At 38.2% G+C, this 23696-nt stretch overlaps 3 protein-coding genes across 14 annotated transcripts in view; 1 reads left to right on the forward strand and 2 right to left on the reverse strand.

The window, feature by feature from the left end:
* Liprin-gamma (liprin protein kazrin) overlaps positions 1–5425 on the reverse strand; it is a 57976-nt gene extending 52551 nt beyond the window's left edge. Inside the window, exon 1 of one of the 5 annotated variants that reach the window (XR_016270218.1) lies at positions 4609–5424. The gene's annotated coding sequence lies outside the window, so the exon portion shown is untranslated. Of the gene's footprint in view, positions 1–4608 lie in introns of all 5 variants that reach the window. The other 4 variants (XM_018010157.2, XM_018010159.2, XM_018010160.2 and 1 more) reach the window with 4 other exon arrangements.
* Atg16 (Autophagy-related 16) lies at positions 2894–22970 on the forward strand. Of its 5 annotated transcripts, none has more exons than XM_018010184.2 (11): positions 2894–3131; positions 6887–7240; positions 7380–7641; positions 7713–7875; positions 8428–8516; positions 9274–9749; positions 9823–9965; positions 21518–21818; positions 21890–21974; positions 22037–22180; positions 22313–22970. In XM_018010184.2, the coding sequence occupies exons 2-11, from the start codon at positions 7051–7053 to the stop codon at positions 22431–22433; spliced, it is 1974 nt and encodes a 657-aa protein (XP_017865673.1). In that variant the 5' UTR covers positions 2894–3131; positions 6887–7050; the 3' UTR covers positions 22434–22970. The 5 variants fall into 5 exon arrangements, with proteins under 5 accessions (XP_017865673.1, XP_017865674.1, XP_017865675.1 ...); XM_018010185.2 differs by having other exon boundaries at positions 9298–9749; XM_018010186.2 differs by having other exon boundaries at positions 2897–3131; positions 22340–22970.
* On the reverse strand, positions 10540–19831 carry LOC108615587 (uncharacterized). Of its 4 annotated transcripts, XM_018010166.2 has the most exons (9): positions 19675–19831; positions 14677–15127; positions 14376–14580; positions 13742–13902; positions 13430–13631; positions 12436–12687; positions 11431–12365; positions 11137–11364; positions 10540–11015 (listed from the first exon to the last, which is right to left on the reverse strand). In XM_018010166.2, the coding sequence occupies exons 1-9, from the start codon at positions 19711–19713 to the stop codon at positions 10846–10848; spliced, it is 2643 nt and encodes an 880-aa protein (XP_017865655.1). In that variant the 5' UTR covers positions 19714–19831; the 3' UTR covers positions 10540–10845. The 4 variants fall into 4 exon arrangements, with proteins under 4 accessions (XP_017865655.1, XP_089325784.1, XP_089325783.1 ...); XM_089469658.1 differs by having other exon boundaries at positions 10540–11361; XM_089469657.1 differs by having other exon boundaries at positions 10540–11364.
* Positions 22971–23696: the final 726 nt, after the last annotated feature.

Raw genomic sequence — 23696 nt, forward strand, 5'->3', positions numbered from 1 at the left:
ACTAAGGAGATTAGTTTGCCCTGCATAGTACGAACAATAACTGCCCACTCTGCCCACTGTGCCTTGTCAATAGCTGCACACGCAATGCCCCACTGTGTGGCGCGCTGTCAGTCAGTCAGCCACCGAGCGCCGTTTGCACCTGTCGAGCACTTCGCCCACATTCTGCACGCAATCTAATTTAGCTGGAAAAAGCGAAACGTGCCCGGCGTGGAAATAGCCAAAGCCAAACTCGAGCCAGCGCGCCACGCCCACCCAGCGGCGCCAGGACCTCACCTCGCTAATATCGTTAAGGAGCCCAGGATGCGGCGCACAAACTGAGTGTGATATCTTTATATTGAGCTCCGGCTTCAATGTTTCTCATTAGACAGCGCAAAGTCAACGCCAAAAGTGCAGCACTCCCTGTTTAAGAAAAGGCGGCAACAGCTGCGGACGGGTATGCACAGTTGATGCATACTCTTCAATTTGCTGAATTGCTCTCTATGAGAAATATTAAATTGAACTCGAATTGCGTTGGTCGTAATTTGAGTTCATTTATTAGGAAAGTTTAAGGTAATTAATGGGCAATATTACAATTAATTAATTATTAATATAATAAGGATCAATATTTACAGAAGCTTCATATTATAATTCAGTCTTTCACATTGATGTTCCGTTGAGTACCGTAGCATTCAGCTTTTGTCATGCAGCTACCTTCACTCAAGTTTTTGCCACATTCACTAAAAGAGTTTGCCCACATTTACAGAGATATTCTTAAGGCCACGTCATATATTTAACGAGCAATTATGATGAATATTTCCAATAGTTTCAGTCATTGGCATTGATGCACCTTATTCAAGTGTCATAACATTCAGCTTTTGTCATGCATCCGCCCTAACCCAAGTTTCAAGTTTTTATTTTGCCACATTCACTAGAAGAGCTGAGCACAGTTTCATAATCATTCATCCCATATAAATAAATAAAATAAACATTCATAGAGCTACGCCTTCTATTTAGCGAGAAAATATTTCCTCAAGTTTCAAGATGCACCATCCAGTGAGTGTCATATCATTCAGCTTCTGTCATGCAGTCTCAGAGCATTCTGCTTCCGCCGCCATACATTCTCTAGAAGACCTAAGCTAAGGGCATTTATATTTCGGTGAATCATATGATTTGTTATCTCCATATTTCGTGGACAATGAGGAACAATATTTACAGAAGCTTCACATTATTATTCAGTCTTTTACATTGATGTTCCGTTGAGTATCGTAGCATTCAGCTTTTGTCATGCAGCTGCCTTCAGTCTAGTTTTTGCCCCATTCACTAAAAGAGTTTGCCCACATTTACAGAGATAATTCTTAAGGCCACGTCATTTATTTAACGAGCAATTATGATGAATATCTCCAATAGTTTCAGTCATTGGCATTGATGCACCTTATTCAAGTGGCATAGCATTCAGCTTTTGTCATGCATCCGCCCTAACCCAAGTTTCAAGTTTTGAGTTTGTCACATTCACTAGAAGAGCTCAGCACAGGTTCATAGTCATTCATCCCATATAAATAAATAAAATAAACATTCATAGAGCTACGCCTTCTATTTAGCGAGCAATTATGATCAATATTTCCTCAAGAGTCATAGATGCACCATCCAGTGAGTGTCATATCATTCAGCTTCTGTCATGCAGTCTCAGAGCATTTAGCTTCTACCGCCATAAATTCTCTAGAAGACCTAAACTAAGGGCATTTATATTTCGGTGAATCATATGGACAATGAGGATCAATATTTACAGAAGCTTCATATTATAATGCAGTCTTTCACATTGTTCCGTTCCATGTTCCGCTGAGTATCGTAGCATTCAGCTTTTGTCATGCAGCTGCCTTCACTCTAGTTTTTGCCACATTCACTAAAAGAGTTTGCCCACATTTACAGAAATATTCTTAAGGCCAACGTCATTTATTTAACGAGCAATTATAATGTATTCATTATATCTCCAATATCTCTAAAAGTTTTAGTCTTTGGCATTGATGCACCTTTTTCAAGTGTCATAGCATTCAGCTTTTGTCATGCATCCGACCTAACCCAAGTTTCCAGTTTTGATTTTGTCACATTCACTAGAAGAGCTGAGCACAGTTTCATAATCATTCATCCCATATAAATAAATAAAATAAACATTCATAGAGCTACGCCTTCTATTTAGCGAGCAATTATGATCAATATTTCCACAAGTCCATATCCACTCCATATCATTCAGCTTCTGTCATGCAGTCTCAGAGCATTCTGCTTCCGCCGCCATACATTCTCTAGAAGACCTAAACTAAGGGCATTTATATTTCGGTGAATCATATGATCTGTTATCTACATATTTCGTGAGCAAAGATGATCAATATTTACAGAAGCTTCACATTATTATTCAGTCGTTTACATTGATGTTCTCTTGAGTATCGTAGCATTCAGCTTTTGTCATGCAGCTGCCTTCACTCAAGTTTTTGCCACATTCACTAAAAGAGTTTGCCCACATTTACAGACAGATTCTTAAGGCCACGTAATTTATTTAACGAGCAGTTATGACGAATATTTCAAATAGTTTTAGTCTTTGGCATTGATGTAACTTATTTGAGTGCCATAGCATTCAGCTTCTGTCAGGCAACTGTCTTAACTCAAGTTTCAAGTTTTGTTTCTGTAAAACTTTTTGGAAGAGTTGAGCACAGTTTCATATCATTCATAAGGCTATGCCTTCTATTTAGCGAGCAAATTATGATTAATATTTCCACAAGTTTCCTAGATGTACCATCCATCGAGTGTCATATCATTCAGCTTTTTTCATGCAGTCTCAGAGCATTTATAATAAACTATTATTTCTAATGTCATGCTTAGAAATGTTTGGCAAATAAATATAATAATAAAAATCAAACAAACTAAAGTGAAGTAAATTTAAAAAAAAAAATCAATAAAAAATGTAATAAAGTAAAGTAAAAGTAAAAATTATGTTATTGTTGCAGAAGTAAATAAACTTCGCAATGATTTCAAGTAAATTGCTTTTGTTATGTTTTCTTTAAATTAAAAGTGTGCCGCGCGAGTTCATGAGGAAGCAAAACAAACAGCCCAGGCGGCGGGCATCCCTTGATGATTGATCACAGCAGGTGTATAGCAGAGAGGTGGGTGTATAACAGAGAGTAAGTGACTTGCTGGTTGGGGGCCTTTGGTTGGGGATAGGTGGACTGGGGGAGTAACAAATTCATGCGAGTCAAGGACCCGGCGAGGCCTCGAAAAGCGTTGAGGGAACTTGCTTTTGGGTGCAAGATTTGAGCAATTATTTTGGGAGGGGGCTGAGCGGCAAAGGGGCTCAAGGATAATGCACTTAAGCCACGGTTACCTGCTACGGATTGTGCAAGCTACCGTTACTCAGCTGGTCTTCACTGCTTTTGTATGCACATGCATACGAGATGCGTCTGAATTTGAATTATTCATCATTGCTGCAGTTGCAGTTGTGCTGCAGCCGCTGGCTGTAGCTGCTGCTCGAAGACGAGGGTTGTTTGCCGTCCTTGAGGGTTGGCGGCAACAGGCGGCGTGATGCGGCAACACTTTGTGCATTTTCCAGTTTCCAGCTCGCATTCGCATCCACAAAGTCCACACGGCATCTGGCTATAGCTAGCTGTTGTGTTGGCGGCAATTCGAAAGCAATTTTGCCAGCATTAATCATTCCCCTTATCCACACATGACACACACAACACCCCCATAAAGAGACAGAGAGAGAGAGAGAGAGAGGGAGATAGAGTCAACTGGCCTTTTGTCTAATGTTGACAAAACGCATTTTAAGCTCTTCAGAATTGCCAGCTCCTTTTGTTTAGTTAGTTGACTGCCCACTGTGCATACATATGTGGATTCGGCTCTCGATTTTGGATTTGAATTTGGATTGCCTTGGTTTGGTTTGGTTTGGTTTGGTTTGGCGAACTGGTTTCGTCGGGGACATGGGCAGCAAGGGGCCAGCAGCTGCCTGACCCTTAATATGAATTGACTTTGGCCACTTTTGTTTGCGAAAGCCCTTAACTACCTTATTGTATTGGCTGTTGACTAAATCACTTCAGTGCATCAGTTGCGCATTTTTTAGCAGAATACACTGAGCGAAACTGGGTTGTCCTTGTAAAGTGTAAATAAGTTAAAATATTTTGGATATTATAGTTGTACAACCATAATTAAATATCATATAATATTAATTTTAAAAGAATTTTCTATCACCCTGTATACGAAGCAAACTATGTACCACCCTGTGATGTATAGATTTTTTTTATATAATTTTAATATATATTTGTAAACTATAAAATAATTTTGTATATCTAATCTTTAAAGAAACAGTGTTTCTTTAACAATATACAGTGTTCTATATTAAAAAAAAAAAAAAAAAGAATTATACATAAAAAATAAATAACAATGGAGTTTCATTATAAAACAACAAATGGTTATATGTATATTTGTTTTATATTAAAAAAAGAGTGGCATATAAATAATATTTGGTAGCTTTATGGCGCTGCTACATAACTCTAGTAATAGATAGTTTATGGCGCAACAATAAATCCGATTTAGCACAAAAAATGGAGAAATATATGATCTGCCATCAACTGTATTCACACTCACCTAAACAAAAACTATTTTCTATTTTTTGCGAGCTGAAGTTTTCGCAGTTGTTTTTCCCAGTTGCTGCAAATGCACGACAAATTAACAGTGCTGGCAGAGCAAAATGTGAAATAGTCCCGTTGCAACGGCAGCTGCTGCTACGGCTGCCCCTGCTGCTGGCTGTCTCTGTGTCCCTGGCCGTGTCCGTGTCCGTGGACGCCACGCCCGCGGCTTTGCTGTGGCACTAAGCAAATGGCTGTTGCGAATAAAAACTAAAACTCTGCGCTTGTTTTTCTGTGTGATTTTCACACACAGCGCACGATTGGGATGGAAAGTTTATTCAAGGAGGGTGGCACTGTTCCGTGCACCCTTGGGTGAAGGCGCAACACGGCGTGTACAATTTACAGTTAGCCCGCCGCGACACACACAGTAAAGCCCACCTTAATTTTGTTGTTGCTGTGTCCGCTAAGTTTGCAGTTAGTTAAATATATTTATATTATATATAAACATTTCTTTTAACTTTTTATTATTTACTTTTATATTTTGTAAATTATTCTTTTAGCACCGTTTTAATTGCGCCTTTTGCTGCTGCAATGTTCAACTTTCAACCCCCGCGCCTCTCTCGCTGTTACACTTCACTCAAGCAACATTTGTTTTTGTTTACCAATTGCTCGATTGGATTTACCGTTACCGCACACGCGAACGTCTTTCGTCAAACTGGCCAAAAAAAGTCGCACACACTCATCGAGCAGAATTTCTCAATTGAACTTTGGAAAGTAGAATAGCAGTTGAAAGCTTTGCAAAGAGCATACGCTCAATTGCAATCACTGGCTCTCCCGCACTCCCACTCTCTCACTCTCCCTCTCACTCTCTCTCTCTCGCACACACATTCATTTTGCCTCGCTTAGGCAGTCGAAGGCGGCTGTGGCGTTGCAAAGTAAATGCGACGCAACAGCGCGTTTAGCTTTGAACGACAACCACCCGAAAATGGCCAAACGACTTGGCGATTCGGCGACTCTTTGAAAAGCTCCAAACACCCCGTTAGTTGAGCGCATGCGTCAGCATAGTTCTAAAGTCGCGCTCAAAGCTCTCACTCAATGCTTACGCTCTGGCGCAGTCTCTCTCAATCTTTCCAGCTCACTCGCTCTCGTTGCGTTACGTATGGGTGGTGGTTGCCCAGCGTGGGGTTGCGGTCTGTTTGAGTTGTGTCCAAGTGTGGGTGGATGGTTTTTCTCTACCGCACGTTATTATTGCTATTATTGTTGTTGTAGTTGTAATGATGCAGCAACAGCAGCAGCAGTGGCAGTGGCAGTGGCAGCGCCAGCAGCAGCAGCAGCAGCAGGCGGCGTTTTAGCGGCAGGAATGTGCACTTTGTTCATGTTGTTTGTGCTTTGTTGCTGTTGCTGTTGCTGTTTCTCTTGTTGTTGTTGTTTGCTACTGCAAATTGCCTCGTAGCATTTAAGTCGAATTATGAAACTCGGTGCAGGCAGCCACTGCTGCTGCCGCTGCTCGCCCTTCGCACACGCCGACAACAGAAGCGAAGCACCCATGCAAAACGCCAGGAATGGGAATGTGAATGCGCCTAAGGGAGAATACCTGTATTTTAATTAATATTGATTGAACATATTGAGCCGTGCAGGTGTGCCTTAATTTAATTGTGTTTATTTTATTAACAAACAAAAAACTGTCATGGCTTATCAAATTTTAAGCGCATATTCATAACTGCATTAAGGAAAGTTTTTTTTACACATTGTTTGTAAAAGAATGGACATATCTGAAATTTCATGAAAATTTGCGTTTAATAGTGTTGAAATGGAGTTTATTACAAACCCTCAATGAAAAGAACTTATTTAATGCATATGTAGCTGTGTCAATATTTCAAAATTACTTCTAGCACTTATATCAAACGAAGTAGCAGGTAATACATAGTCAAATATTCATATCAGCTAATTATAGTAGTAAACATTTTAAGCAACAAATAAGTATATTTTTAACGGCTCTAAAGAAAATACTAAAAATATACTTTTCAGCAAATTCAAACAGGAATTAGGTAAAATTGTATTGATATAAGCAGTAAAAAAGTAACACTTTTATTGTCTAAAGATATTCTTTATAACATAATTAAACATACCATACCATACAAAAAAAAAAAAAGTATTAAACTTTAATTGAAGGCATATTGCATCGTTAATCAACTAACGAACAATACTACGTAATTTATGATGGCTTACGTTATTCTTGGTATTTTTCATTTAACACGCCGTTTCCCGATTGACCACTTATCGACTGGCCGCCACAGCGATAAACAGCTGTTCTGCTAAATAGCGTAAAACAATAATCGTCCGGTCACAACAAATTCATTTTAACAAGAAAGAAAACATTAGCTTAAACGAAAAGCAATTACGCTCGAGCAACGTAACGCATCGATTTTGGAAATTAATTAGAATAGCCTTGCCACTATGAATGTGTCTGTATACGCATTGTGACGACAGCAACAGCAGCGAGGCGCAATATATTAATTTAGAGCAAGCCAGAGCCCATTCGGATCTCACGATGTCCACTGAGGAGTGCCTGTGGCGCGAGCACGTTGTCCAAAGATTGCGCGAACGTGACCGCAAGGAGTGTGAGAACTTCAAGGAGATTATTGTGCAAAGTGAGTAACATGTGCACACGCATGCACATACATACACATATATTTATATATAGACTGCAGACAAAGCCTGACGGCGACTCATTTCGATTGAGTGCGTACTAACTAAAAACTTGTTCTATTCCACTGAGCACCATCATAGACAACCGCCTCATAGATCATGTTGCGCAATTAAAGTCAGACAATCTGAAATTGTCCGTGGAGAACGAGCAACTGCGCAATGCCGTGTCAACAGGTGGTACCGGTCCCAATGTGGCCATTGCCACGCTGGAAAAGAAGCTGCTGGCGCAACAGGAGGAGCTGACGGACCTGCACAAAAGAAAGGGCGAGCACTCCCAAATGATTGTCGACTTAAATCTCAAAGTGGAGCAGCAAAAGGAGCTACTTTCCGAAAAGGAGCACAGGTATGTGCCATAGAGAACTCTTGCCATTTCTGATTCAATTGATGCTGCTTTCTCCCTCTCTACCGTTTCAGTCTTTACGAACAACAAACTGCCAACAATCGCTTAAGGGCTGAGGTGCAGCTGCTACACTCCAGCCTGGAGGAGCTCAAGAAGCTGAACACAACCTTGCTGGATGAGCACACGGCTCTGCAGTTGGCCTTCAGTTCCCTGGAGGAGAAAATGCGCAATGTGCAGGTTAGTTGTGCCGATTCCTCAGTTAAGCCTGGTCGTTATAGCACTGCTTTACAATTTCTAAACATTTTTGCCCACAAGTATTGTCAGATATTTTTTTTTTAAATATCGTTCCAAATTATATTGTTTATGTTATAAATGCATGTGAATATTAAATAGCATAGTCGTTATTAAAGGAACTCGGTAAGTCGATTATATATAAAGGTATAATGAGTCTAATGAAGTGAGAAGAGTATAATGAAAGTTGAAGAGTTTAAACTCCATTTGCCAGCTTATAGCTAGCTGATAGCTAGGTAATGAAATTGTTGGTCTAACTCAGTCAGAGTCATTTCGGAACTGAATATATAATTAGCCACGAAGCGAGCAGACGTGAATTTGTCTTGTTTTATCTTTCTACGGCCAAACTTGTTTCTTTGTTCAGGCGTAAAAGTTTTTATGGGTCAAATCAAATGAATTTGCATATGTATGAATGTAGCTCCCATACATTATTAATTATAATAATTATATTAATTTGCATTATTTGCTGACACTTTTTTAATTTCTCTCGACTTACAGGATGAGAATCGCTACTTGCTGGAACGTTTGATGCGCTATCGGGCAAAAGACGCCGATAAACTGAATGAAGAAAACGAAAGTTTAATAAGGTAACAAACACAAAGACAACAAAACAGAAAAGTGAAATGAAAAAAGAAGAATGCTTTTATTTTTATGATTTTTTATATCGTTTTTTGTTAAACGTGCACTGCATTCATTCATGTTATCGGTTCATATTATGATATTGTATATATATCTATATATACATATAATATTTATAGAAATGTTGATAAGTATTGGCTAAAACTTGCAAATCTTTTTGGTATGCTAAAAATATATATTTTCACAAAAATAAAAAACAAAATCGTTTTCACAGTAGAGTTGAAGAAATTGCATGAATTAGATATCATTTAATTCACAAATATTGTGTGTAAAATATTAATAATTTGAAATGAAAGTAAAACTCAGTTTGTGATATCAATTTTAAGTATTATAAAACACGTTAACAAGAGATCTCTTCTAAGTATGTATATTGACAAGAAATTCTAGATTTTCAGCAACATATTTTTGAACACTTGTATTCATAGAGTTTTGATTTTTTCATTTATTATTAAATTTTGAATTCTTGTGGCTGATTGCAATAACTTCGCTCGCTACTTACATAACTCGCAAGCTTGTTCATTGGGTCATTAAAAATTAATAAATCACATTGTTATGCAACTAAATTGCTTTTGTTAAAGGTAAATAATCCCGATTCGTATCTATCTATCTAGACGGGCTTTTTCGAATTTAATATTTTTTTGTTTTCTTGTTTTGCTTTTATATGGTTCAACATAAACATATGTAACCGATTTCGAAAATATCTAGAAAAAGACTGCCGTCACTTTTCAGAAAACGTTCGGCTAAACTGAAACGTGATTTGGAGGACGCCGTGCGCGAACCCAATTCGGCGGTAAATCCGATTGTTCCTGCACCGGGCGGCACGCCACTGCATCGCAACTCGAGCCCAGCCCAATTTGGTGGCCCCGCTGGGAGCGACGACGAAATTGATGACGGCTCAATCAACGGCGCCATGGAAGCTTTGGGTCTGAACGACGAGGAATATATCAGTGCTAGATTTATGGGCGGCGAGGCTGTCCATGATGTTGTGCGTCCCAATACAAATACCTCCATCGAGACTCTCAAAGCTGCTGGCTACCTGGGCCAGCCGAATCCGACGAAGATTTTCATGAAATTCGAGGCGCATGAGAACGAATCGCATGCAGTACGCTGGAGTCCGGTGGAGCGCATGGTAGCCACGGGCGGTGCCGATAGGAAAGTCAAACTCTGGGATGTTGGCAAAGGTAATTCTCCATAGATTAATTGCACAGCTGCCGAAAGAGATTAGCTTTATTAACTGCAATCAATGCTCGTTAGGTTCGACGGAGCCGCGTGCTGTGCTGAGCGGAAGCAGCGCTGGCATCAACTCTGTGGACTTTGACTCAACTGGAGCCTACATACTGGGCACATCCAATGACTATGGCGCCCGAGTGTGGACAGTAATGGATAATCGGCTGCGGGTGAGTAGAACGGAGAGTTAAGCCTCTAAGAGCCATTCAAAATAGAACATTTAGACAGTTCTATTTGTTATCTTTGTAAGTAGCAAAACAAAGGCAGGCAGAGATATGGAAGTAAGAACGTTTACCTATGTAGATATCATTCTATTTAAATATATATATAATAGACTATAATATATATTTATTATTTTTATTAAATCATGTCACAGCACAATGCTAGACATATACGCTGTAAAATAATTCCATAATCGAAATCAAATGATAGTGAGTGCCCCAGTCTGCTCGACTAATGCATACCCTGCCCAAAGATTGAATACACCGCAGCAGGAAATATAGATAAAATATATTAACCAATTGTTATCTCCAAATCCATACGCTTTATGACAACTTTTATTTGTTTATTTTATTAAATATGCTTATAAATAATAATTTTCTCGAATTTCTTTATGTTTAAAACATATTCATTTCTCTAAATGAGTATTTAAAAATTGTTTATTTTAATTGCTTTAATTTTTATTTTATTCATTAAAAATATTGGGAAAAAAGACAAGTGTATTCAGTCATCTTTTCTTCCAAATTAAAAAATCATTATAATTATATTATTATCATTGTTATAACTACTATAAATTTATCTAATGCAAAATTTTATACTAATCAATTTCGAAATATCACTTCTATTTATAAAATATTTTCAGAACTTGATTTCTCTTAAATAATATATATGTATATCTAGAATATTGCATTATTTTGCACCGATTCCTCCATCATTTACCGCAATCGAGGCAAAAAGAAAAACCCCAGTATATAACGAATTATATACGAACTAACATCATTTTCGCTCACACCTTGCACAGCTTGCCCAGCTTGGGCCCTGCTTATCAGATTATTTGCCGAACGCGATATTGTTGCTGCCGTTGGCTCTGTAGTCCGTGGCGCCATTCAGAAATTGATTAACATATGGCTGATGGACCTGTCGTCGCCTATACAAATACGACCAAAGGGCGATAACAATGAATTGCGCCACAAAAAACACAGTCACAGCCACAATGAAACCTGAAACAACCAACAGAAGCTTGTTTTAGACTACTCGACGTGGGTGGGGGGTTTTCTAATATAATATAGTTTATCAGAAGTAGATTAGCGAGATATTTGATATATGTCTGTATGTACTCACCGATGCCATCGAAACAGAGGCCGGCCACGCCCTCATTTACAAATAGCATATTGTCATACGAATCGTAGTCCTTCAGCTTATTTGTCTGCTTTTGCTGCTGCTGCTCTTGCTGCCTCTTGACGAAGCCAAATTTATCAGTTATCTGTATCGATTGTACGAGCAGCAAATCCTCTTGATTTGTTTTGTTTTGCACCTGTCTGACCTCACGACTGTTGCGCTGATGATCTGCTAGAAGGTTGAGAATGGGGAGAGATTAAAATTAATCCCAATAGAAATAGATCAGCTTAAACTTACCCTGATCATATGCCTCACGCCTACGCCGGCGTCCATAGGAGGTTTGTGTCCTGAACTCCGCCGTAATATCATCCTGTTCGCAGTTCACGGGCTCGCAGCTGGGCATGCAGGGCGTGACGAGGGCACGAAACTGCACCACATCGCTTGAGGGGAATTTGAAGGCATCGAAATTGGTAAATAACATTTTGCCAGACTGTTCGCTCTTGAGAATGGGTCCCATAATCAGGTGATCTGTGGGACAGCCCTGTGCGTCGATCAGCGTTATCTCCGCATTATCAGCGCCGTCCATGGCAACCAGTTCGCGTACGAATATTTCGTACGGACTCTGCTGATCGGCTATTTCGAAATGCAGGGCCAGGGGATCGCCCACCTCGGCAGAGCGCATCATATCGGAGCCATTTCTGGCGGAGATTCGCATCAAAACATTGGGCGAGTCCACAATGACCTCCTCAGAGAGCGCCGTCTCCACTTCGCCCTTGACGCCCAGATCCAAATCGTTGGTCACCGACTTGTTGGTCAGATCGTACTGGCAGGTGACGGCCAGACCCAGGTCGGATGAGGTGACTATCGTGTCGTGGTGCTGAATCACCACGTCATTCATGTAGCGACCCGCACCGCTTTGACGCACATTGCACTCCAGATTCTGGTAGCCCATGCGAATCTCAAAGTCCAGCGCACTGGTCACGTCCACAGCACACGACTTGGGCGCGCCCTTGGCATAGACCTTGCCATCGAAGAGCTTCGAGGTGCGTATGCGAGCGACCATGTCGCCGGCTCCACACTCGATGGTCACGTTGTAGCAGGAGGACAGCTCATAGGTGGCCGCCTCAGGCACCTCTAGGTAGGGATCCTGCACATCGGAGAGCGTGGCGCGACTGTGATGCGAGAGGCGGCAAACCATGTCGCCGGTGTCTCCATAGTCGTAGGAGTGGCATCTAAGAGAGACAGAGAGAGAGAGAGAGAGATATGAGTCTTAGAGCGAGATGAGTCTGATGTATTCCACACCTGTATGGCGAATTGAGACACAGCTCTCGGCACTCGTCCACGCTGCCAATATCCTGATAGACCGAGTCCACCGTTTTCAGTATGCGACCTGGCAAACGCTTGAACTCGCACAACTTGTTCGGCTCCTCGGCGCAATTATTCTCCAAGTAATCTGTGCCCGGATGTGCCTGAAAGGCGTTCGAACCGGCCAATGTAAAACGATCCATTTCGGCCAGCGTACAGCTATTTGTATCACGATGGTAATTCGCAGATCTGCAAGAGGCACAAATGAAATATGGAATATGATTTAATAATAATGCAAGATATTTCGATCAATAATCATAGCAACTAAATCTAGTAACTCTAGCTCTATCGTACAATAGGATGATCGTTGTTTTTATAGAACACTATTAGCATTATGCCATAGTAGTAATTATTACTCTATTATTATATACTGATTATTGTAATGATAATTATAGGTAACATCATTATTAATATCATTATTCAGTAGTCTAGCTGTTTGCTATTTTTATAGGGATATACGCTTGATATATGTATGTATATCTATACTCGAATGATATTATTATATTTATTTTATATTGATTACGATTATTTTAATAGGGAATATCATTAATATTATCATTATAAAGTAATCTCTCGCATTTTTTATAGAGAATATCATCAAGGCTATTATTTATTATTTTTTCTCAACTTTATTTCTTAATTTTTTTTACTTTAACTCGGTTATTAATTTTATCATTATCATTATTAAATAACTTATTATCAATTTATGTTCTTATTAGTTTACTTTTTTATTTTATTTATTTATTTTTTTTTTTTATGATGTATGAATATGTTAAGAGTCGAGCTTATTTTTTAACAGACTTAAGCCCATAATTTTCTTCAAAATTATAAAGTTTTTACAAAAAGGCTGATTCTATCTATAGAATGATTTCAGTTCAGTCCAGTAGCACAAATTACTTCGACAGTCGCACACAATATTTGATTTAATCACCTGCATATGAATTCCGTTTCGCCAAGACACAACTCGAGGCAATCACGACGCGATGTCACTGATACGACTCGTTTTGCATGTCCATCCAGTCTGTAGTTTTGAACTCGATCGATGCACCAGGCTCTGGAGCATGGACGCACGCCCAAGCAGGTTTTTTGCGCGTAAATTGTGAAAACAGGAAACTGTGATTTAGTGAGGGCACCTGATCAATTAAATTGAGAAAATATTGAAAGAATCAATTCATTAGAAACGTAGCTTAACACTAAATACATTTATTCAATATGATCTTAAGCGAATTCTTGTTCCACTTACCGGGCAGAATATCAGCATTCGATGAAAATAGAACGCATAATCCAGTTTCGTAGTTAACGGATTGGCAAGTTTCGTTAGTCTGACACGATTCCAGGCAATCGGTGAGCATCAGTGTGCCCGGCAGCGAGTCCAGCAGTCGGCCAGGTGCGGAGAAAACATAGCTGTAAATGAGATAAACACAAATTCGAATATTATTAAATATTTATAAAATAGGTTTGTTGGTGGCATTGAAATATTCCGTATGAAAAAAGTTCATATACATAAAGTTTATATACATAACATATATATGGATCTGGCTCTTAAATATGTGAAATATATATTTGAATTATATAAGATATATTATATATGATATATTGTGATATATTATACAGTATTAAAAAGTACATATCATGATCTTGAATGATCGAATTCCCTGCTAAATTAAGTACAGTCGGTCACTCCCTTTCTGTTATCCCTCTCTTCCTCTTTTTTTTTCCCCTGTCTGTTTTTCATTCACTTTCTCTCTATTTTTCACACCCTCTCCCTCTCTCTTTCTCTCTCTCTTTATCTCTCCCTCTCCCTCTCTCTCTCTCTCTCTCTCTCCCTCTCTCTGTCTCTCGTCTCTCTCTCCCTCTTTCCTCTTTCAAAATCTTACCCTGTAATAATTTCGAAGCCCAACAAATCTGGGTCACATTCCTCGCTCCAAGTGTAATTATGATAATCTGGCTGGCCAGCCAGGGAACTTTTCTCCCCCTGCTCATCCTCTTGCCACAGCTCCTCTCTGAAAAAGGGCTTCGGTGCGTCAGAGTCAGAGTGCGAGTCATAGTCAGCGTGAGCATCGGGGTCTGCGTGGCTGGCATCTATAAGTGAAATGAAAATGATGGCATTCATGGTTAATCGTCGCATTAACAGGTAGCGGGTTCACGTTGCCGGCTACTGTTTGTTGAGGTATTTACCGCCAGCCAATTTGGTCTGTGTTGTTGCTGCATTGGCATTGGCATTGGCATTGGCCACGTACAATGATTGATCATTCTTCTGGCTGGGATCGGCTGGGCTGCTGTCGGTGCTCTTTGTTTTGTCACTTTCAGGCATTGATGCTGGTGCCAGCTGAATGGCGACGGGCACCATCTCTGGCTCCGCCAAATTGTCCCTTGCAGCTGCCTCCAGCCCAATGCGCGACCTACGTGCATCTCCCGAAGAGCACAGCATCAGCAGCATGAGCAGTAGCTGCAAGTGCGTTGGCCTCATGCTGCGTAATGGCCGTATGCTGTTTTTCATTGGAAATATTTTCCTCAATATGCGTAGAGTGCGGACTTCGGGCAGCGGACAGCGAACAGCGGACTGCGGCAGCGCACGTTCTCTCGATTTGTACGATTTGTGTGCTCCTCTCGCACTCCACTCGGCAGGCTAAAGAAAAACAATAGCAGAGGTATTAATTTAATTATCTTTTCATGCCAGCTCTGGTGTCTGAGGTGTCGTTTAGTCCGTTCAATTGCTCTGGCGCCCAGCCAGGGGACCACCATTACCCATAATTGTATGTTAGTTGTTTTGTTGTTCTTGTTGTTGTTGTTGTTAATAAGCCTTAATAGGCTTATTATAGTATAATGACCTTTCCGCATCTATCGACAATTGTTCTTCCCTGCACAGCTCTTAGATCTATAGAACAAACTATTTTTATTTGTTTTCAATTAGAGTTCTAAGAGCTTTGCTATGTGAGCTTCACTCCATAATTCTCTAAACAGGTGTTTCTTGATTTGGAATTACATGGAAATTGAAGTAGAGTAGAATATTCCCCTACTATGTACACTTCACACTTGCTTCTTTCTGTCTATAGAAAGTGATTAAGATGGAGTCGTTGAATACCTGTAGTTACCTATGTAGGGGAAAATATCGTCTATATTTGGCTACTTATTTGCTTAAAAGTTTAATTCATAAGTGGAGTTTCGAGTTCGTATAGTTATCAGCGCATATTTATATGAAACACTTTAAGCAAAAAGTTAAAACTCTTATAGATATTTATAAATCATTAATGTATTTAGATCATAGTGCTTTGTAGCATTTATAGTTATTAACTATATTCCTGTAAATATTTTTATACATTTAAAGAGAGATAATAATTCTTATTACTATAAAATACCTAACCTGACTCATCGATACAGATACAGATCAAGAACCAAACACCCTATTATTGCAATCCGTTCCTGTCTAAACTTTAGCTAGAATTCTTAATTCTTAAGTTTCCTCCTAAAGTCTTTTAATATAACTTCAAGTTGTGTCCATTGTTCAAAATACAAAATCAGCTAACGAGTCAACTGAACGAACTCTCTCGCTGACATCTATGGAATGACACGAGCAACTCGAGTCTCGAATGCAACATTGACGAGTGACATCTGCTGATTGACAGTTATCGACGTAGACCAAGTTGTTGAGGGTTATATGGGATAAGTTTTTAATATGTGTGACTAAAATAACTGACGGGGCAACGTGCAGTCGAACTTTTTAATAGGCCGAAGAAAAGGGAAGAAGAAAAAAGTCGATATATATATAAATACACATGTTTATATATAGAAATGATCTTGGACTGCATATGGAAGTGATTTAATCTCTGCCAAAGAATTTTATTAAAGTGCAGCTAAATGCTAACCTTGAATAGAAATCTCTACCAAATACCGATAAATATCGGTGCACTTATAAACAGATCTTGTTCGCCTTAGTATTTAAAGCGGACTTAGTAAAATAGATGCCAGCCTTTACTTTCTTTACATTGCATTACATTATCTATATCGCACAATATCGATGAATATCGTTTCTCTTATAGAACATATTGCCGCAGCAGCTCTTAATTTGCTCGCTTTAATCTCTAGAGCTACTTGAGTAAAGCAGTTCTAAATCACATTGTAGCTCACATTTCTCATCTCATCAAATGACTTTATCTATTTAGTGCAATTAACTAGATACATTTTTATAAGCAACGGCACTAATCACACTCTGAGCCTGTTTATTTGACTTTAAAAATTATAAAAACATGAGATGAAAGCAGACTAACTTAATATGTTAGTGGGCTTTTGTTCTTGTTGTAGCTGTTGTAGTTGTAGTTGCGCCTGCTTTGAATGTACTTCTTCTCATGGGAGATATTAGCATTTTAATTCATTTGCTCGCTCCTACACATGACCCTATGTAAATGAGTAACAGATTGTAAACAAAGGCAGCCAACAGACAGAGAGACAGACAGGCAGACAGACAGATAGACAGACATTTTGCATTATAACCCATTTTCAGGCGCTGCACTAACCAGAGAAACCACAAAGCATGCTTCGATGCCTAAGTATTCATCGGCTCTGCTGATATCTGACGCTGTGAATATGCAGAAGCCAGAAGCCAGAGTGTGGAAACCGTTTAGGAATTTAACTGAGCTACATATGCTGATGTGTGCTATACTTGAGATTGAGAATTTTACAGAGATAGGCCTGGCTAACTGTTGTTATTAAAGAGTTAGTTAGGGCCCAAAGAGAAGAAAAGTCTTTAGAGTGAAAGTGAAATTGGGCTGCATTTTGACTAGCCCAGCTTTAAGTTAGCTCAACTTGACTCTGCCTCGGGCTGTCTTGGCCATTGCTTGGCTAATTGCAGTTGGCCAGAAACCGAGTGCAGCTGCTGCATAGCTCAGCGAATGCCGACGTCCTTCTATTGCGTTGCATGTGCGCATTGCGAGAAATCAAATAAATTTTTAAATATGACAACAGGCTGAGAACCCGCATTGACTTGGCCTAAATAGCAGGAAGGCAACAGCAGCGGCAGTGGCAGCGGCAGTGGCATCGGCAGTGGCAGAGGCTGTGGCAGCATTTGGTGCTACACATTGCGGCATGTGACTAAACATATAAGTGCGATTTCTTCCTCGTCTTTCTATGCACTTATGCAGTTGCAGTTGCAGCCGCCGCTGCTGCCGCTGCTGTTGCTGCTGCTGCTGCTGCTGTTGCACCACCTTTTCTAACTGGTATTTCTGGATTGACATTTAAACGGTTCTTTTTGCGCACATCTCGAGATATAGAGTCCCGCTGTCCGCGGCCATTGAAATGAGCACATTGACTTAAGCTGCCTCCTTATCACGCCGCGCCAACTTTGCGCCTGCACTTCTTACCTGAATTATTTGCCATTGAATTAATGACAGCCGCGGCGGCGATCACTCGAAACTCGAAACACGAAACGGTTTCCAATACACATACTCACACACACACACAAATGCACACACACATGCACACACATGCACAATTTTTCCAGCTGCCTATCTAATTGCCCAAAAATATGCTCGATTGCGTTTCGACCCCATTTCGAGAGTATGACTCCGTCGACTCTTAATTGTCAGCTGGCTTCCAAAGTGGGCCAATTTTCGGAACGACCTTGTTCACATATCGGCAAGTGGGAGCTGCTTGAACGTAATGTTTTAAGATTGTGCACGAAACCTAATTAAATATTTCTTTTTACTTAATTGAAATATTTGAAAATTTAAGTCAAGTGTGGAATTGTTGTTAACCGAAGTATTTATTGAAACTAAATATATATTTTTTAATCACTTGAAAAATTGGAAAAAATTAGTCAAGTGTGGAATTGGCCTGGCTATAGTCAAATAATTTAAATTGAATGACTACTCGAACAGATTTTAATGCTAATATTGAAATAAAAATTGTAAACTGAAGTTTCAAGCAATAAAACCAATACGATTCGACATTTTATATAGTTTCTGGGTCGAAGCTATATAGCTTCTTTGCAAGAAAATATTAATATAGATAAATGATAATTTATGTTACACTCGATTGTTGAAATTATGCAAATTCTTTTTTTTTTTTTTTAGAATAATTGCGCGGAAATATGTTAACTATACTGTACATTGTTTATGAAAATATGTTTTTTTTACAGAGGTGTATATATATAATATTCCTTATAATTTATTATGATTATTCTTGCTCATTAATAATGTATAATAATAATAATAATAATTATTATTATTATTTAAATTATTATTTTATTATTATTATTATTATTATTATTATTATTATTATTATTATTATTATTATTATATTATTGCAGTTAAAATATTTTGCGTCGTAGTCATAAATTTTGACTTGATCTTTTCTACAACATTTTTATTACACACTATATTTGCATGAATACATATGATATGGCATAAATGAAATATGATCATCATATATTCTTTTGGCATTTAAATCCGTTTCACTGTCCCTTTGTTACCAAATTGATTTTCAAAATATATGTATCAAAACAATTTCGCTTAAAATTATTTTCAAAATATTACGTTTAACACTTTTTAATGATAGTGCAAATTTGCACTACTCGTTTCAGAAATGAAGCTGTATTAAATTAAATATATAAAATTAAATATATGTTATATATATATATTAAATTAAATATATAAACCGTAGGTTTGATTGTCCTTATTTAGCAAATTTATGTATAAAATATATATTTATAAGCAATTTCAAAACATCTAGTGCTCAGTTTGAATGCACATTGATCTATAAAAATATATGCAAATTTATAATGTTCTACAAATTTATGATTTACTATATAAAATCAAGTTCAGTCGCTTATTGAATTGCACCTGATCACCTCCATTAATTAATTAAAATAGAATTTTAGGCAACTATACCTAATTATTATTTCCAAATAATAAACTCATTAACACATCATTAATTCCATCTAACAAGGAAATATTTATACGCCAAAAATTTTATAACAGAGCTCTGAGGCCCAAAATAGTTTATGGCTGCCTCGGTTCTATATATTGCAATTATTATTATATTTTTCTAAATAAAAACTAATTTAATTTCGAATTAATGCCGCAAAACGAACGAACGAATGAACGAACACTTGAACACATTTGCACACTTCAGAACATATTAGTTTTAGCATGGGGCTTAGTATCAACCTTTGAGACGTACTTGATTACTTGAGTAAGGTTGCCGCAGAACTGAAGTCATTTGACCAAAGTTATGTTCTTATATTTATAAGTTAAGATGCCTCTTCCGACTGCACTTAGAGGAGCAACTACTGCCGTTCCATGCTCTATTCGGCATTCCATTCAAGATTGAGCCACCGAAGCTCTGCAGCATACGCATTAACCTTACTTTGAATGCGAGAAACTTTAAGAGAGTCTAGCTCAAATTCTGACAATACGTCAACCGGTGGCACTGTCGAAAGTGCTATTATTCTAAGCACAAAAACCCTCGCTCTAAAGAGAGTGAGAGAGAGAGAGAGCGGCGGCAGAGAGAGTGAGTGAGTGGAGAAACCTGTTGCTTAGTGTTGTGGCCATGCTCCAAGTCTCCAGAACGTGCATTGACCGTTCAGCTTCAGTTGCCGGGTTGATAACATTCCCCTGTGCTCTTTCGGAACTTGGCTAAGAGCAGGAGCTGCGCTTCACTTGCTATGGCTTAGAAAAACTTGGTCAGGGACATGAACAGGCTATTCTGGTTGCCAATACACGCACACAAACACACACACACACACACACACACGATGCAAAAAGAAACTCCTGATATTCCTATTGTATTCATGGCTGCGAGTTAATGATACAAAATGTATGGAGTATGCAAATCAAAATATTTGATTATAAATTATAGTGTGATATGAGAGGAAGGAGTTGGGCTTTAGTTCTATAAAGTAATCGATATAAATTGTAACATTAGTTAACAGAAATCGAAACTAAAACTAAAGAGAATGAGAATTGAGAACAAAGAGTTGAAAAGTAAGAAAATATTTAGTATAGAAAATATATTGTATAGTAGTTATTCAAATCGCGAGCTGATATGCGATAAATGATTCAAAATACCATAGTCAGCTTAAGGAACTTAGTTATAAATGAAAGGAAATTTTGCAAAGTATGAAAATTAGGAATATTGAGATCAAATGCCATCCTATATTGGTATAACAAATTTAACTTATATATTACAAATATTCGATACTTTGGAACTATGAATTAAAATCATCTTAAAGAACTCAGCCTTGAATCAGATAAATCAAAAAGGGTTTTGAGCATAGAGATCAAATATGATCGCAGTTGGTATAGAAAACACAATTGTTAAATAATTTTAAATTCTGATATGGATCATCAATAACTGAGATTCAGTTAAAAGAAACACTAATCAGGGAAGATATTGAAGATTAAAAATTATATTATTAATTATATTATATTGTCATTAGACAACGACAAATTCAATTAGCATTGACAATTCTCTCTGCGAGCTTTACACATTATAGTAAACTAGATTCCATATAGAGTCTATTATATAACTTTAGCATTACATTGAACCGAGATTCCTCTGCTGCTCTCATGTTGTCACAGGTAAATGACTTTTTGGCAATGATAACCAAACTCTGAGTCATGATCCTAACCGTAATTCTCTGCGAGTACAACTGAAACATCTAAAACTACAGCTAACCTTCGGGGCTGGACCAGCCCAGCTAGTTGTTGTTGAATGGCGCTCAGCATAGTATTCAATAATTTGCTTCAAGAGCAGTTGAAGCTGTTGTTCGGCTTGGGTTTACGACAACTTTAATGACACTTTGTTCCCGGTAAAGCCTGGCTAAGTGACTGCTGTTCGGTATGCGTAATTGTTCTTAATATACGACGCGACGTCGCGACGTCCAGATTCATATAAAACATACTTATATAAAATAAATGTATATATATTTTGTCAACTGTGCCCAGTGCGACATTTTTTATGGCGCCCAAATTTGTTGTTGTTGTTTAACGGCTTTACACTTGGCCTCTCCTTTGTCTTTAAGCACACTCTAACGGGTCACAGTGGCAAGGTGATGGCCGCCAAATATGTCCAAGAGCCAATTAAAGTGGTGACCGGAAGTCACGACCGCACTTTGAAGATCTGGGACCTACGCAGCATCGCCTGCATTGAGACGAAGTTTGCCGGCTCCAGTTGCAACGATCTGTGCACAACGGACAGCCTCGGCTCGACGATTATCAGTGGCCATTATGATAAGAAGATACGCTTCTGGGACATACGAACGGAGAAGCAAGCGGACGATGTGCTAATGCCTGCCAAAATTACCTCGTTGGATCTGTCGAAGGGTGAGTGAATCGAAAATGAAACGAGAAATCAAGATCAAGATTTATTCAATACTCAATTTCACGATCAACAGATTGCAATTACCTGATATGTTCGGTGAGGGATGATACAATAAAACTATTAGACTTACGCAAGAATCAAGTTATATCCACGTTTTCGTAAGTTGGAGTTAACTAAAAATAATAAATATCGAATAATACCCTACCCTATATATGCGCAGAAATGAACACTTCAAGATCAGTTGTGATTTTGCTCGTGCCTCGTTCAACTCGGGCGCTTCGAAGATCGCCTGTGGATCGGCAGATGGTGCAATATATATATGGAATGTGAATGGCTTTCTCGAGACGACGCTCAAGGGGCACAGGTAGGCATAGGAACTGGAATTATTTAAACTACACCTACACATACACGTACACACACTGGCACACACCTATTTGCACTGTTCTCCTCTTTCTTTTTCTTGTTCCTGTTTTGTTGGCAACCCTAAAACGTAAAGTTCTGGTTCCGTTCCGTTCTTTCACAGCACGGCCGTCAATGCAGTGAGCTGGAGCCCCAACAGCAATTCGCTCGCATCCGTGGGGAAGAGCAAAAGATGCATCATCTATTCGGACTCGTAGCCCAAAGTCGGGCTGACGTAATAATTATCATATAAGTATATATGCTTGACCCAGCGATCGCAGCTACGTTAAACAGGCGCACAGTTTCGGATGTCTCTTATGGAGTCACCGAGTCAGCAAGTCAGCCGTGTGTCCTCCTTATAATATGTATTTGGATGTTATATATTATGTAGTATATACAATATATATGTATACTGAATCGGTTTACTGAACCGATTTCCGTTTCAATGTAACCAACTTTTTTACGACATATTTTGTATGAAATTCTTTTAAAGTTAACTCTAGCTGGTTACCTAATATGATTATTATTATTATCATTATTGTTACGTGTATTATGTGTACGTAAATCTATCAATTAAATATTTAATTTGGACTCTTTTCGCATATTTAGGTTTGAACGAATTTAGCAATTTAACTAATAGATTTCAAAGCAAAATATTTATTAACATTTATTTTTTTACCAAAATAACTAATGTAAAGAAGTCAAGATTTTTGTAATATGTAAATATGAAAATATAAATTATGCATACGATTTTAGTTATTCACTGAGTTAATTATTTAGATGTGAAGCAATTAAAAGAGATATAATTAAAGTCATTTGCAGTTAGTCTATAATTGTATTAAAGCTGAATTTAGCATTTTTTATATAAATAAACAGACATTCTTTGGTAAGATTTGAAATGCTATATTTATATATATCTGGCAGAAGATATTTATATAAACTGTGTTTTGGCCACATAAATAATTTGATACGTATATATAAAACATGTTTTGTGTATTTTTATACGTTAATACATACTATCTTATTTATTGTATATATTCCATATACATATATATGTATGTATTTAAATGAAGACGAAAGTTTAGCACATTTAAGCATTCGCACTCATCGACTGTGCCTTCGCCTCATCTTCTTTCGTTCTACCTTGACTTTGAAAATGTAATAAAAACCAATTTAGATCATCTGCCATTGGCATGCAACAGCACTTAAACTGATGTAAGAATGCCGAGTCATTAAAGCATTTTTAAAATAGTTTTGCTTTCATTATTTTATATATTTGCCGGATTAAATAGGCTGATCATTTCTGAAGCAGCAAAAGTGTATTAAGAAGTTGTGGCGAAGACAAATGGAGCGTAAGAGGAATTCATAGAAGAATGTTCAATCAAATGAGCAGTTAACGAAGTATTTATGTGAAGGCAAAGACAAAGATCTTATCTACAGAGAGATTGAGTTGAAGATCTTAGCTTAGGTAAGGCTTACTT

The sequence above is a fragment of the Drosophila arizonae genome, chromosome 5 (genome assembly GCF_054131065.1).
Source record: "Drosophila arizonae isolate 15081-1271.41 chromosome 5, UAZ_ARI_1.0, whole genome shotgun sequence".
Taxonomy (NCBI): domain Eukaryota; kingdom Metazoa; phylum Arthropoda; class Insecta; order Diptera; family Drosophilidae; genus Drosophila; species Drosophila arizonae.

Coding starts and splice junctions, on each gene's coding strand:
- LOC108615587 (XM_089469657.1), bottom strand. CDS start 19,713: ATGACTTCAGTTCTGCGGCAACCTTACTCAAGTAATCAA. Junction 14,581..14,676: donor ACAGACCAAATTGGCTGGCG/GTAAATACCTCA, acceptor TTTCACTTATAG/ATGCCAGCCACGCAGACCCC. Junction 13,903..14,375: donor GGCTTCGAAATTATTACAGG/GTAAGATTTTGA, acceptor TCTCATTTACAG/CTATGTTTTCTCCGCACCTG.
- Atg16 (XM_018010184.2), top strand. CDS start 7,051: ATGTGTCTGTATACGCATTGTGACGACAGCAACAGCAGCGAGGCGCAA. Junction 7,642..7,712: donor CTTTCCGAAAAGGAGCACAG/GTATGTGCCATA, acceptor CTACCGTTTCAG/TCTTTACGAACAACAAACTG. Junction 9,750..9,822: donor ACTCTGGGATGTTGGCAAAG/GTAATTCTCCAT, acceptor AATGCTCGTTAG/GTTCGACGGAGCCGCGTGCT.